Source organism: Lynx canadensis, chromosome B3 (genome assembly GCF_007474595.2).
Source record: "Lynx canadensis isolate LIC74 chromosome B3, mLynCan4.pri.v2, whole genome shotgun sequence".
Taxonomy (NCBI): Eukaryota; Metazoa; Chordata; class Mammalia; order Carnivora; family Felidae; genus Lynx; species Lynx canadensis.
The window spans coordinates 141,983,047-141,998,832 of record NC_044308.2 but is presented as its reverse complement, the minus strand read 5'-3'; the positions used below and the strand labels follow the sequence as shown (position 1 = coordinate 141,998,832).

The following is a 15,786-nucleotide window of genomic DNA, read 5'->3' as shown; positions in this document are numbered from 1 at the left end:
GCGGGGACTGCCTCGTCTTGTAGGCTGCTTAGCCTCCCCCGTGTCCACCCACTAGGTGCCAGTAACCCCCGTCCAGGTTCGACAATGAAAAAAGTCTCCAAACATTGCCAAACGTGTCCCGAGGGACAAAGTTGTCCTCCGGTGAGCACTTTGAACTAGTTCGTCTCCTGTCTCCGTTTCCACATTTGTCAACAAGGAGGTGGGGCTGAAGATTAGATTCCTACCACACTGCCCTTCGTGCAGACATCTGTCTGTTCCCCTGTTCAGAAAACCAAGGCTCTGTGCACGACACGCTATTTTTATTCGTGTGGCTTTCTGTTTTCATACCTGATGGTGCGACTTGCCCCTTCACGGTTTCTTCTTCTGGTTTTCTTACCCCTTCACTCTTTTCAGGTCAACTTTAGGACCCGTAGTGTCGAGCGATCTACCGCCAATAAGTAGCATTAAACTTAGACGTTAATTTTGGGGAGTAATTAGCATCCTTATAACATCGGGGTCTTACATCATTATATGTTTTGAACGTGTTATTGGTATTCAGGCTTTTATATATGTAGGGTCACCTTCAGGTCATTCTCTTGCGTTTTCGTGGCAGACATTAATATCATCTTTAATAATCATTTAATCTAGGGGCACCTGGGTGCCTCAGTCAAACGTCTGACTCTTGATCTCAAGGTCTTGAGTCCAAGCCCCGCATTGAGCTCTGGGCTGGGTATAAAGCCTATTTAAAAAAAAAAAAAAATCATCATCATCATTTAATCTACTTTCCAATAGTAATACCTCAATTTTTGTTTGTTTTTCTTGTCTATTACATTGGCTAGAAGTTCTAGAACAATAGTGGTAGGAATTGCTGTCCTCATCGGCTTGCTGTGGACTGAATTGTGTCCCCCCAACTCCCCCACCAGAATTCATATGTTGAAGCTTAAGCCCCCAGTGTGATGGTCCCTGTAGTTGGGGCCTTTGGGAGGTAATTAGGTCGTGAGGGTCCTCAGGATGGGATTAGTGTCCTTGTAAGAAGAGACCAGAGAGGTCGCGTTCTGTCTCTCTCTCTGCCGCGTGAGGACGCAACAAGATGGCGGCCATCTGGAAGCCACGGAGAGGGCCTTCGCTGGAACCCAACCACCCCAGAACAAATAAGTGTCTGTTGTGTGAGCCCCAGGTCTACGGGATTTTGCTCTGGTTGTCCGAGCTGACCGTGACACTTCTCCTTTGCAGAGGAGGAAGTAAAAATTCAGGCAGTAGAAGGCTCAAGGACAGAGCCACACAGAAAGCCAGGCCTCTACGACTCTACAGCCAGAGCCCTCAGCTGCTGTATAAAGCACGGCCTTGCCTGCCTTCGACTTTAATCATCAGTGGGATACTACACATTGTTTAAGACAGACATTCTTTGTGACATTAAGGATATATGTCCTTTTTTCCTTGGTGCTTAGATTTAAAAAAAAAAAAAAAAAATCAGGAAAGTATTTTATCCAATTCCTTTTAGCACCGATTCCCTTGAATTGGTATCATATGTATATTTTTTTCTTTTGATCTAGTTTTGGGCTGAAATTTCGTCCAGTCTTACCTTTGCACCTTCACCGTGGTCATGGCACAGCCACATCCGGGGCCAAACGCACTTCAAAGTGGAGCCCCTGGCAGTTGCGAATTAGCTGGGAGCTCCCGACACCCCCCCCCCGACCCACCGACTGGGGTGGCTGGGTCTTTACCTCCTCCCTCCTGTGAACTACTGAGGGTCTTGGGTGGGAGGTGTGGGCGAATGCTTTCTTCTTCAGCAGTGGGAGAGAGTGGCTAAAGGCCAGAAAGCCACAGGGCCTGACATCAGACGCATGGGCTTAGCGGTCGTCCCCACACCCGTGGCTTGTGGTGGAACCCAGCTCCTACCTGGAGCCGCCCTGCCGGCCTCTCTCCATCCTCTGTTTAGCTGTGCCCCCGCCTCACTGTCCTCCAGGAAGCTTCCAGTCACCTGCTGCCCACAAGTCTCCTTGCACTTGGAGTTCATGGGGATCTTCCTCGGCCGGCTCTGCGCTTGGGGCACCGCGCAGGGACCTCTTGCAGCCACAGTCACCCACACTCACCCCACCTGCCCCGCTTCTGGGCCTTCCCCATTCTTGGGCCCTCCTCACTCCCTACCCCCGCAGCACTCGGTCCAGACTCCCCTTTTCAGCCATGCTTCGCCCCTGCTGCCGCAGCTCGCAGCTCGCAGCTCACGGGCCTGGGATCTTCTGTCTGGGTTTCTCCGCCAGGTCACCTGGCTGACCCGGGGGGGGGGGTGGCTAACGGGACTGAGGGGATCTGCCGTTGCTTTGTGCCTCCCAGGCCCCTCCAGGGTTCGCTGCCTATGAATACATTTACTAAGAGTAAATGACATTTGCTTTCCCAGAAAATGCTCTGCTTGGTCATGATTTTTTTTTTAGAAATCATTGCCTGTTTTTGATTTGTTATTTTACTGAGGATTTTTGTCTCTCTATTCAAGAGTGAGGACAGTGACTTTCCTTTCCTTCCGTTCCCTTTAGCAGGCTTCTCCTGGCCTTGAAAAAGAATCGAAAAGTCTTCCCCTTCTCTTTTTCATGGCTCCGGAACCGTGTCTCTGCCTGGGCACCTCCTGTTCAGTCAAAGGGTCAAATGTTGGGGACCTGAAGTCAGGTAACTGACAGCTGGCCCACCTGGGGGGGTCTTCTCCCAGGTGATCGGTCTGTTCCCGATCACATTTTGTTAATAGATGTTTTCCCGGAAAATTCATCCCTTTCTTAGAAGTTTCTACATCTGTTACCTCAACCTTATTCTCTTGTTTTCTTACAGTTTTCGGAACGGCATCCATCTCTGAGGTGTACCCCCTGTCTGTCCCTCTTGTGTGTCCCCGGCCTTAATGGGAACCCCCCACCCCCCCCACACACACCAGCTGAGAGCAGAGCACCACAGAGCTGAGGGAGGAGGTGTCTCGGGGACACCCGGGTCCTGGCTGGACAGCTGGGTGGGCAGTGGCAGTGTCCTGGCCGAGGACAGCCCTGGAGAGGAAGGGCAGGCAGTGGAAGGAAGTGGGGAGGGGACCCTGCCCCAGGGCCACCTCCTGGGCCAGCAGGGATCAAGGACTGGACCGCAGCTCCTGTGTCCAGGGGGAGGGGTCCGGCCGGCCCCTCTCGGGTGGGTGGTCAGGCACGTGCATTGCCGACACGACACGGGGACTCAAAGGGGTGGCTGTACTGAGCTGAGGGAGTAAACCTGTGGCCCGAGGCCAGGCCTGGAAGAGAGGCAAGTCCCCCTATCCCCGTGCGGGGCCCAAGTCAGCAGTATACATGGGGCTCCTAGACTGATGTGCCGACTTTTGGAAGCTCCAAGTGCCCCTCAGTATCAAACAAAATCCGTTCTGCCCTCACCTGGGCGATTCTACCTTCACTGAGTTCTGGAAGGGCCAGAACAGGGTGGCATTCTCAAACCCCCGGGGGTTCTGGGCCAGGACCTGGTGCGTAGTGGGAGAGCTGGCCTTCCTCCTGCACCACCCCCCCCCGCCCGGCGTGCTCAAGCATGGAACCCTGGGCCCCTCACCCCCTCTCCCTGGAGCTCCAGCCCCAGCCACCCCACCCACAAACAGCCACCGTCGGGAACAGATGCAGGGGAGAGGCCCGCGCAGGCCCTCGGGGTGGGGCCCACGGGGCCGGAAATTCCCACGCTCCAAGCACCCGGAGAGAGTGTATCTGGAAGGGGCTGGATGGGCTCATCCCTCAGCCCGTAGGTCTCCTCGCCACGTGGGAAGGGCTGGATAGGGCCAGAGCGGTGCCCTCCCAAGCCTGGGCCCCTGACCCCTCTTGCTCGGGGCTAAGGCCACCAGTGGGCAGGGACAGCCGGAGCCGGGCGCACAACAAATCAAAGAAAACACACCAATAGCCCTTGGGTTTTGTTTATTTTTCAATAAACAAAATTTTTTGCTTGCCTGGTTAGTAAACGGAAAAGCTAAAAAGAGCGCCGTTGACATTTTTGAAATTTTTTTGGTGACAGAAAGATCATTACGCCTCCTCCTCTCTCAATTTTGGGACCGAATTGGTGATTATGTCTCAGACCGCTGTCTTTGAGCTTCTCCGTTTGTTTCGTAAACTACACACTACTCCAAACACACGCGAGGTGTGGATGGGCAGTCAGGGATCCCGACACTCTCAGCAGAATCTGGTTACCCCATAGAGGATGGAATGGACCATTTCTGCACGACGTGAAGACCGTGTCGAGGCTGCGGACACTGTTCTGATTTCGCGGGACGTGTGCGAGTGGGCGCTGTGGAATTTGGGTGGGGCGGCCTCATCGTGCGCTGGTAATAGATAATTTGTCTCGTGGGAAGGTAAGATGGTCAGGCCCTAAGGGAGGCGTCTGTTCAGGACTCTCCGCTCCCACGGCATTTTACCTGCACTGCTGGGCTTCCTGGGGACACGGGTGTGTCCGCTCCCCCCCCGACGGCCCCTCATCCTGCGTGCCGCACAGCTCCCCGAACACTGCCTTGCACGCAGCAGGTGTCCGAAATGCTTCCTGATCAAATGGCTGGTGGACGAGTCGGTGAATCGATGAGGAGCTGGTCGAGGACAGCGGGATACGTTCCCTCGACCCCCGGGAAGGGGGGACGGGCCGTTCCTCGACAGCACGGAGACGGAAAGAGTGGAACAGAGAATTGGATCGCTGGGGCCAATCTCAGAATCTCGTGTGTGGGGGAACTGGATCAGAACAGTTAGCAGACTCGGTCAAGGTCTCACGCGAGAGAGGCCAGGCGGGGTGCCAGACGCCCGCCTGACGCATGCCAACGGTTCTTTTTTTTTGTCTTTTTTCAATTTTTTATGTCTGAAGACGAACTCGAGATGGGATGAGGTGATACGTGAATGACGTGGGGCTGGAGGGAAGTGGGGTGAGGGCGATCGGAGTCCGGGGCGGGGGTGGGGGGTGGGAGGGGAGGGCAGGGGCTCGGGGACTGGGGGCGACGGGGCCAGCGGCTTGGCTGGGACGTGGGCAGCTGGGGGGGCGTGGCCAGGGACGTGACAGTGATCGGTGGCTGACGGTGATGTCGATGGCTATGTGATGACGGCGCGCGTCTATGCGTGTGGGGTGAACTGAATGATCAGGAAGATGGTGAGGATGACATAGCAATACGTACTTGCAACTAGGTAAACTCGGCAAGTAATAATCAAGCTAAGAGTATAGCTTCCTATCCAAATAATTTAAGAAGCAAAATATTTCTCACTGGTACCCAAGGGCTGTTTAGCTGCCCGACCCTAAGAGCCGGAAAGCTAAACAGAGCTCTGTCCCATTTCTTTCTATTTTTGCAAAAAAAATAGATGCTCTTTTCAATAAAAAAGAAGTCAAATTTATAATTCAGAAGCTGGCTAGGTCTTTCAGGATCTGAGGGTTGTTAACTCAGCAACACAAATTAAACCCATAGCTGTGTAGACCAGGTCTGGTACCTTTGGCCACAGAACTAGAAAACGCCCCACAGGCAACAATTTCCACTGAACTCTGTGAAAACCTCGGTGAGGGCGGTGTTGCTGCTCAGATTTTGCCAGGGGCACTTGCGGTTAGAGGTGCATTTAAATTTCGAGGGACTATCTAATCTACGGGGTGGGAGACAAGGTAAAGTGCTGGGAATCTGGGAGGGTGGGGGCTGCCCAAGTGGCAACTCCAGACCGCACTTTGTGACTCAAAGGGGGCCACTCGTTTCCAGACGGAAAGCGGGCCAGGAGGCACCCCCCCACCTCCATTTCGAGAAAGGCAGTTGCGATCAATCTCAGTACATCAAGTTTGCATCCAGGATAGGCCAAAACCTGTGGATCCTGGGATGAGACTTAAGTCCTCATCAGATCCTAATTTCTCGGGTCAGGAACTGTTTTGGTTCGTACCCCTTCGTTCCTAATTCAGAGTTTTAGAGCCAGAGAGAATTTGGATGGTCTCTGCGTTCAAGCCCCTCCCTCGAGAGGGGCCGAAGTCGGGCCCGGGGTGGGGACGGGTTGCGGTGGGAGGGGGGGGGGAGCTCGCCAAGGATCACACAGCGAGTTAGTGGCAGGGCTGGGACAGGGTCCTGGCCCCCTCCCTCCCCCCAGCAGCCGACCCCGGGGCTCTCTCTCTCTGTCTGACACACGGCCGCTGCACTCCGCAAAATCTCAAATCAATCGGAAAGATCTAAGCGTTGCGGTTGTTGGACTTGATGTGAGTGCACGTTGGATGTGGCGTGTGAACATTAACGAACGAAAGAGATTTTTGCCTTTATCACAGTGAGTGGTCATGCGCGGCACTCGTAATGGTTTCACGAGGACCGTGGCCGAGTCCCCTCCCGGAGAGAGAGGGGCGTCGGCACCCAGCCCCGGCTCTGTTGCCTTGTTTTTTTTTGGTCTTTTTGATTTTACGTTAAGTTTAGAGTTTAGAATAACATACTTAATTTCGTTTTACTCGTTTAAAGATGAAACTCGTGTTATTATTTTTCGATCATGCATTAAGAGAGAGAAAGAGGGTTCTTTTTGTCACACGGCAACACAAAGGTAATATACGGAAGCATAGCGTTCACCAGATTCGACACAGAATATAGCAAACTCCACCACAAAGATGAGAACAGACCGCATATAGTGAGCGCTGCGGGACCCCGCGAATACAGAGGGGCCGGTGGGGATGCTTAGATGTCGTCTTCGCCCGCCTCCTTGCTGAAGGTGGTCATGTCGATCTTCTCGGGGAAGATGATGTTGACGGCCAGGTCCTCCCCGCTGTTGTACTGCAGGAGCACGTTCCTCTTCTTGCGAAGTACGCGGTTGTAGCGCAGGTTGGACACCCAGGCCTCGCACTTGTTGAGGAAAACGATTCCCACGGTGCCCAGCACCACCAGACTGGTCAGCACGCCCAGGACGGTGAAGCAGATGGCCTGGCCCTCGGAGAGGAGGGGAGCACTCTTGTTGAGTTCCTTCATGGACACCTTGAGGATGCGGTGCTCCGGCTGCGGCACTGGCAGCTCGTGCACCCCGGGGGTCAGGCGGTAGGTCAGCCCGTGCCCGCCGGGCAGACGGGTGACCTGCTGGGGGCCTAGCGCGCGCTTCCTGCCACAGGTGGGGCCCGTGAACTCGGGCTTGCACAGACACTCGTACCTCACCTGGGTGTGCTGCAGGCAGGTGCCCCCGTTGAGGCACGGGTCGGTGCCGCAGTTGCCCACGGGGCGGCTGCACGTCTTGTCCATGAAGCCGGCGGGGCAGCGGCAGCGGAAGTCGCCCCCGATGTCGGTGCAGATGCCTTGGTTCTCGCACGGGTTGGGGGTGCAGCTGTTGGCCACGATCTCGCAGAAATTGCCTGAGAAGCCAGGGGGGCACAGGCAGGAGGCATGGGAGGCCCGGCCCTCATCATCCACGCAGGTGCCTCCGTGCTGGCAGGGGGACCTGCGACACAACAGGGGGACACGGTAAAGGGCCCTCGGGGGCTGGTCTAGGATGGAGGGGCCCAGGGAGGCGCCGGGTGCCGCGGCCCCTGTTCGCGAGGGGCTCACGGGCCGTCCGGGGAGGACGCACGCACGCCTGACCTCCCGAGTCGATGCCCGTCTCCTCTCCCACCTCTTAAGTCATCTCTCCGACCAGAGGCCTGGTGGTTAGTCACTGGTGGACGGGTGGGGAAACTGAGGCTGAGAGAGGCAAAGTTAGTGATGACCCAGGGCTGGAGGGAGCCCCCTCCCTTAGCTCCACCCCCCCCCCGGGGGCCGCTGGGCAGAGCAGAGCCCGCCCCCCCCCCATCCAGGTCCCCTCACCACACGGCCCCCGCCTTATTGTTACTCGTATCGTTATTTTCCGAGGAGAGAGCCTGCGTACTATTGTACTGGAAACCCTTAGGGACACTCAGAGTGAAAGAAACCCCCGGGCTGTCTCTGCCGGCCCGGCCGGGTGCCTGTGCCCGGCTGTTTAACAGTGGTCCATTCACCCAAGTGCGGCTTCCAGACCGAAACTGTTTGCTCAAAGCAGAGCACAGGAGCATTTAACGTAAGTGCTTTTAAACGAGCAGACCCTTTGTCATCTGATAAATGCCAGAACCCAGGGAAGAAAGGGGCTCTAAGCACAAGAAATCGGCATCGCTGCTTCAGGGGGTGAAGGCTGCCTAGGAGCTGGGCTCTGGAGGGACTTCAAGGACCTCGGGTTCTATTTTGACAGTCTGGTTCGGGTTGGTGGGAGAGACAAAGCAAAACGTTTTAAAGGTCTCGCTCTGTATTCTCCCTTCCCGCTCAAAAGCAGACGTGGACGTCGGTTGTGACCCCCTCTCCTCCGACCCTCTCTGAACACTGATCTTTGGATGCTACAAAAATGCCTGTTTGTGGCCTCTCGGGCTCCAGGATTCCCCACGCCCTCCCTGGAACGCCCAGTCAAGATAAGCTGGTTCTGTACTCTAGCTTCTATATCCTCTGCCCCCCAGCTCGATCCCACCCCACCCCCCCCCCAGCTCGGGCCCAGGACCCGCTCTGTTTGCATTCTTGCAGCGGCCTAAGCCCCGCCTAAGCCCCAGCTGAGGGCCGGGTGGGCTCAGTGGAGGTAAACAGATAAGGGCCGGAAGTGCTTTGCTGCTTTGCAGAAGTGTCCCTTCTGACTGTCGTGCCCACGGCCCTGAAAGTCCCAGAGCCTCTGCTCCGCTGCGGGTCGCTAAGAGCTGGACCTCCCCCCACCTTCATGGCTAGTCCTCCCCGCCCACCCCGCTGGCCAAAGCCCCCCTCTCCAACTCCTCAGCCGGGTCTGCCCTCACGCACATACATGGGGACTTGGGGGCATCAGAGGGAAGAGGAAATCACCTTGGGGGGGTCACTTCAGGAATTACGGAGATCACACACAGCCCCGCAAGCACCCTGATCTGGGGCGCCCCCCTCCCCCAGCCGTGGGGCTGCGGGACAGGCACTTACTTGGCCTTTTGTCAGGTGACAGGTCCAACTGGGCTAGGCTGAAAGGGTCTTTGGGGGTGTGACGCAGGAATCAAAGCAGCATTCATCGGATCACACAGAGTGAGGAAGAATATTTACCCATTGATCACACAGGGCCCATCCTTCTCCTGACAGTCCTTTCCCGAGAACCCAGGGGCACAGGAGCACTCGTAGTGGCCGCTCTCGAGGTTGACGCAGGTTCCGTTGTTAGCGCAGGGGGTCGAGGCGCAAGCCCGGACATCTGGGGGACGGGGAGAGAAAAGCGGACTTTGTGACCCACCCCCTCCCCCAGGGAGGAGGGGGAGGGGACAGGCTGGGAGGAGAGCTTTGTGGGTAGGGGCAGGGACAGAGCCCTCCAGCCGGTCAAGCGGGGACCCCAAGCGAGCCGCCCAGATGTCTCTGTTTGTGGCCACTCACTGCCAGCGGTCACCGAATGGAGTCCTGAGCAAGAGCACGTGGCGACCCCCCAAAACTCTGCCGTAGGCAAGCAGCTCGGGGGGGGCTGAAGGGGCTCCCTCCCTCCTGTCAGGTCACAGACACGGAAAGTCACGGCCGCTCACTGATCCTCAACCCGGGAAAGCCGGCCCCCTGTCCTGGCACCAGCTCACCCGCTCGGTCCAGGAGCGTGACCTTTACCGCAGACCCCTTCCCTCCCCCAAAACGTTGTGTGCCAGGCCCAGGCTCCTCCCCCAGATGAGTTTTCAGCCTCTCCTGGTTCGGGGGGCGGGGGGGGGGGTCCCTGCCAGTCAGGGCAATCGTGCGGCCCAGCTGTTAGAAACACCAGCTGTCCTTCATCACAGAGGGGCGGGGGGGAAATTGAGATATGTGAGGACTCCTGTCTGGAATCGAGAAACCGGATTCAGCCCCACCACTGCCTCTGCCTCCCGGTGGTCGCTCTTTCCTCGCTCAGGATCCGAACGAAGGGGCCCGCGATAAAAAGGCTGTATCTTTTGAAGGCAGCAAAATCAGGAGTACTGAGTGCTCTCCTGTCCGTGTGGGTTTCCATGAACACTGTTACATTTCCACCGCCTTTTTCCACCTCCTGTCATGCACACTTCATTATGCGGGGCTCAGCGAGCCAGGGACAGCTGAACAAAGGGGCCTGGGCCAGGGGCTCTCCGCTGATGGAGACCCCAGCCCCCAGGCAGGGCCGCGAGGGACCTTTTCTACGCCTGGCTCCAGCCGGGCTCAGGGTTCCGCTCCTCCCCGCTCTGTGCCTCACTTTCCCCACGTACAAAAGGAGGGGCTCGCCCTGGCCAGTCCCCGGGGGCCCTTCGAGCTTTGGGTTCCTACATCTGCCAAATACAAAGCCGGGGCCAGCCAGAGACCCGGCAGCTTAAGGCCGAATGGGTGGGGGTCCCCGACGCTGAGGCCACACACACGCGGATTCGTTCTGTCTTTTAAAGAGACCCGCACCCCTCGTGGAGGGAAGATGGCAATCCATCCATAAGGGAAAGCCTGTATGCCATGCCGACGGCCTATCCAGAGCCGTGAGGCGTCCCCTGCGAGCCCCGCTTGGTGTAAGGAAACATAAAGAGATTTTATCATTACGGGAAGGTTCTAGCGGGTGAGGCCTCGGCAACGGGCTCCCAGTCCTGGGCTCCCAGCAACCCTGTCACTGGGCATCTTAAATTTAAGCTAAACACTTGCCGACCACCCCCCTCGTCCCCCCACAGCATCTAGCCTCACGCACAGAGGATGAGCCCACCTCTTCCCAATTCCCAGGCCTCCGGCCCAAAAGGAGGGTAGATGAAGCCGAGGCAAGGAGAGAGATGCCAGGGGCAGGGGGTGGGGGGGGGGGGAGTTCTGTCTGGGGCAGCAGCTGCGGCCTTGACAGCCTCAGAGACAGAGACGGGTTGGGGAAAAGGGGAACGGGGAGGGGGGGACAATTATCCGGAGGGCTATTTCCTCTGGACCCAGCGTCCCAAGCTGAGAGGCTTTGTCAACCCAGTGGGGAGGGGACATTTTGTCTGGAAAACTCCATGGGAGGCGATCCTGAACCAGACACCAAAGAGGGTGGGCTCTGGGCTAAAAGCCCTGATCCCAAGTGGTAGCTTTTTCGGTGGGGGGGGAGACCCTCTGGGTCACGAGGCAGCCCAGAGGGTGCCGTGGAGGGGGAGCAGAGCTGCGGAGCGTGAGTCAGCTGCGGAGAAAATCCCGCACCGTCTGGCGGTGGGGGGGCGGGCAGGGGGGTGGTGCTTTAAGGACCTGAGACTGTGGTGGGGGCTCAATTAGGAAAGCAGAGCGCCTCGGCGGCTATGACGCAGGGGCGGTCAAACACGCTCTCGAATCTTCCTTAAGGGAGGGGATTAGAAGCAGCCACAGATGAGAAGTAGCCCATTCCTGGGGCCAGGGGAAGGGATTTTCGCTGGCTGTTCTCCCGATAACCTCTCACGCATCCCTAAGCAGAGCCTTTTACCTCCTCGAGCCTCGACTTCCCTCTCGCTACCCCTGGTCTCTGCTAACATTGAGGACCGAGGGACAGAGGCCCCGGGGCAGCCACCCACTCTGCCGGGAGTCTTTTCCAGGACTTTAGCTTGCCCCGGCTTCAGGGCCCCTTCTGCCAAACGAGAATGGACTCAGATGGACATTTTGCAGCCCGAAAACGTAGTGGCAACCAGCTCTCAGTTGCTCGGGGTAATGGAGGACAGTGATTGCATAAATTAATGAAATCAACAGATAACACCAATCTGCACTTTGACCACTTCTCAGCTTTTCCCGACCCCCAGCCTCCCTCAACACCTGACCCCAGACGTCAGCCCTGTCCTACTGGCTCTGACTCAGTCCCTGCTCAGCACACCCATCACCCCCACCCCAGTCATTTGTTTGCTCTCGCAGCCTCGTGTGTGAATTTCCGGGAGCCGCAGCTCCGTGACCGGCCGCCCCCCCCCACCAGTCCTTACCCTCTCTGAGTTCTAGTGACCCAGACAGGTTGCCCAGGTCTCCACCCTCTGAGCTTTGTGTGGCCTGTGCTGATTGTGTGACTCTTTACTCAACAGGCAGATCCCTGACAGCCCCGCTCCCCCAAAGTGCTTTCTCTGGGTGCTGGTGCTGTGCCGAGGAGAACAAAACTGAGTCCCTACCTTCTAGGAGGTTCCAGGTACCAGGGGGTAGTGTATCAACACACCATTACCATACAGAGCCCTGGGTGTGTGGGAATAAGGCGGGAGGGGGAGGGGAGGCAGTTGGGAGGAGGCGGCTGGGGGCGGGGGGCAGGGATGGGGGTGGGGCGGGCAGGGGCACATGCCAACCTATGTCACAGAGCTTCCCGTTCCAGCCGTCGTCACAAACGCACTGCCAGGGTTCCACGCAGAGTCCATTAACGCAGCCGGGAAAGGTCACACATTGGTCGCACAGGGGACCCTGCCAGCCAGGCTGGCACCTGCGGTGGGGGGGGGGGGTTTGGAGGAGAAAGATGGGGACATATGAAGGGGGGCAGGGGTGGAGGGGGCGCCCAGGCTGCTTTCTGTGGAGCCAAGATCCCTTGGGGGTCTTTGCACAGTGCCAGGCCAGCGGGTCGCAGGAAGCAAACACCAGACACCTGAACGGAGAACTTAAACAGAGGACCAGACGGAGGGGTCCCCAAGAGCCTGGCAGAGCGCTGCATTTTGCCGCAGTGGCCTGCAGTGGGCTCACCCTGCAAGGGGTTCTCCCAACACCCCACTTCTGAGACAGCAGACAGGAGCTGTGGCTGTGCCCCCCTCCCCATCCTCCCGCCCTCTGCCCTCTTCTCCCCCTCGCTCCCCTCCCACCAGTTTCCTGCGGGGGCGAGGAGGCTGTTTGCTGCAGCCCAGCGGCCAAGTCCCCCCCCCTTTTCTGCCCGACACCATGATTCCCCAGGATTCTGCCCTGACCTCCTACAGGCTGCCTCTGGGGAGTCACCCCATTACCTGCAAACATTGTCATCCTCGCAGAACCCATTTTGGGGGTGGCAGGCCGGGAAGCACTCAGCTCCTGAGGCACAAGAGAGGTTACACCATTCACCCCACAAGGCCCCAGAGGCCAGGGCAAAGCCCCATCTTCGCCCAAAGAGTCCAAGGCCTCCCTGGAGGGAGCCAGAGACCCTCTGTGGTCCCACCAGCCTCGCACACAGTAGGCGCTTCACGTCAGGCCACTCAGAAAAAAAAAAAAAATCTGCCGCGTTCCTGGTGACAGGGTGACCACAGGACACTGCCTAGTTTAGTTCTCAGGAGCAGGTCAGACACCTAAATTCCTCCCCCGCCTCAAAATCGTGAAGCCTCAAACGCTAAACGCGGGGCTGGGGAGACAGTGAGTAGGGAGATTCGACCCCTGGGCACTCAGCCAAACCCTCACTTTTGCAAAGTGAGCTAAAATGGGGAGCAGGTTCTGAGGCATCCGGCTTTGGAAAAGGCCAGACAGGTTCACCTGGCAGCCCGGCAGGTAAGGCATCCTGATCGTGTGAAAGGTTTAATCCCCGTTAAACCAGGCACGCAAGTCAAATCCCCCCAATCTCCCTCCCCCAGACTCGTCATATTTAAAAGACGCAAGGATTTTGCAAAGCAGATTTCTGCAATTCTGACACTGTTTAGACATCCGGACACTTTCGTAGGCGCCTACTGTGTGCATTTCCTTCGTCCGGCTCCCCAGCTTTCCAGACAGCCCCCCCACCACGAGCACTGGTGCAGTGGGGGCGGGGGGCACTGCGGGAAGGGGCAACTCTCTCCCTGTCAGAGACAGATGGCCGCCGCAGACTGAAGTGTCGCAGCCCCTCACCTAGAGAAACGCCACGCGGGAGGGGCTCGCGCCGGGCGCCTCGGTGGGAATTTGGGGCTGCGACGGCCAAGCCACCCCCCCCGCCGTCCCCACAGACCTGGTCCCGAACGCGCACGCGACACCCCAAAGTTGCACCCCAGAGCATTTCCACACAGGGCTCCCGATCGTCACCTCGTTTCTCCATACCTCCTCTCTCTGCGCACCGACACCCCTGCGAGCGCCACTTCTGCGGGGCGGGAAGGGGCTGCGGCGGCGGCGGCGGCGGGGGAGGGGGGGCGGGGGTCCCACACCTCCCCCTGCCCCCGGGACCCCGGGGCGAGGCTTGGCATGCGAGGCTGGCGGGGAGGGCGAGGCGGCACCGCGCGGGGCTTAGGGTTAGGCGGGACGGGCCGGAGTCGGGGCGCACGGGACGGGGCGCGCGGGGCACCGGGCGGCCGGGGGGGCAGGGGTGGCGTCGCAGGCTTCCCCGGAGGGGGCGCGAGCCGGGCCGCCGCGGCGTGGGGGGGGGCGGCTCACCATGGACACTGTGGCCGAAGGCCAGCAGGAGCAAGAGGACGGGCAGGAGGGCTGCGGTCGCGGTCATCGCGGGGCGGCCGGGGTCGCGGTCCCGGGAGCGGCGCGGGCGCGGGTCCGGCTCCGGGCGCCGCGCTGGGCTTCTGGTTGCGGACGCGGAAGGGGGCGCGGGCGCGCGGCGAGGGGAAAGCCAGGGCTGCACCGGGCTGCGCGCTGCGCTCTCCGCTGCCGCCGCCGAGCTGCCGCCGCCGCCGCGCGCGCCGCCCTTTTCGTACCGCCGCCCCCCCGCGGCCCCCGCCCCCCGCCCCCGCCTCCGCGCGCACGGGGCCGGCGCCGGCCAGTCCCGGTGACCCCCGCCCCTCGCGGGGCCGCCCCCCACCGCTGCGGCGTCCCGGAAAGCCGCTCGCGCACGCGGAGCGCTCTTGGCTAGACGGGCACAGGTACCCCGCGCGCGAGGGGCACACGTCCTGTACACGGGACGGCCCGCGGGCGCGCACAGGCGGGCCCGCTTAGGACAAGCGGCGGGGACGGGGCCGGGGCTGGGCCGCAGCCCCCAGGAAGACGCCAGCACGCGCTCGGAATACAGAAACACGCAGAGAAACACCAAAACACTTATCGCCAAGGTCCCGAGCACGCAGGCCATGGCTCACACGGCCGGGAAGACACAAATGCGCGCTCCGGGGACGCAGGACGCGCTCCTGACACACGCGCCCTCGGGAGAACACTGACGGAAAGCCTCGTACCCCCCTGCCCCTCGCTCTAAAGACGCAGGAAGACGCAGGCCCACACACTGCACCACCGGCACGCCCTGCGATGCAAACCCAGGTTGTAGAAATAGTCCTGGGCGCCACATGCGCAGTCACAGGCACGCGGAGAGGCCAGCGGACACACGGTTATGAAACCCCCGGCATCCTTCAACATGTGCCCCAGCCTGGCCACACAGAGGCACGTGCCCAGCCACGTGCACACCTGAACAGGCGAATTCCCTTGCAAACATACGGACACCAGCTCACCCACCCCCCCACCCCGGCCGACAGTCAGGGCCTTGGGCACCTCCCACACGTGTGGACAGCCACACACCTGAGAGTGACAGGCACGCACGCCCAGTCCCCCGAAACCCACAGCTCACAGGCTCGTGATTGCACGCTCACCAAAACACACACATGCGGTCCAGCCCAACACACACACAGGCCGGCCGGGTCCCATCCGTCTTTGCCCACAGTGACACAGGTGGACAAGCTCACAAGAACGCTCACACGCAGGCACACACGCGCGCGCACACACACACACACACAGCTGCACAGCGAGCACTCGGCACATATTCTAGACCCACTGGGAGGCCTCCAGAGGAGTCACGGGGTTGTGGGGTGGGGAGGCCGACCTTGCCAGAGATCCTCCCCTCCCAAGAGCTGGGCGGGGGAAGCCCCCAGGCTGGGCTTAGAGACTCTCCTGGGTGGATGTTCCAGGCCCCTATCCTGATCAGGCCGCTGGAGGTGGAAATACAGAAGGGGGGGGGGGGGCGGGAGGGACAGGTGATAGGAGATGAAAGGTGTTTAACTTCTTGGGGAAGGGTACCAGGAGGTCATGGCCTTTAGAGGGTTCATTTATTTATGCTTCATTTACATAGATTAATCTGCACAGAGACC

General features: G+C 59.2%; 1 protein-coding gene across 1 annotated transcript; it reads right to left on the bottom strand.

Moving 5' to 3' along the window:
- Positions 1-6,315: 6,315 nt before the first annotated feature.
- Positions 6,316-14,210, bottom strand: DLK1 (delta like non-canonical Notch ligand 1). Its single transcript, XM_030320365.1, has 5 exons — positions 14,144-14,210; positions 12,784-12,847; positions 12,145-12,275; positions 8,993-9,134; positions 6,316-7,379 (listed from the first exon to the last, which is right to left on the bottom strand). The coding sequence occupies exons 1-5, from the start codon at positions 14,208-14,210 to the stop codon at positions 6,632-6,634; spliced, it is 1,152 nt and encodes a 383-aa protein (XP_030176225.1). The 3' UTR covers positions 6,316-6,631.
- Between the last annotated feature and the right edge of the window lie 1,576 nt (positions 14,211-15,786).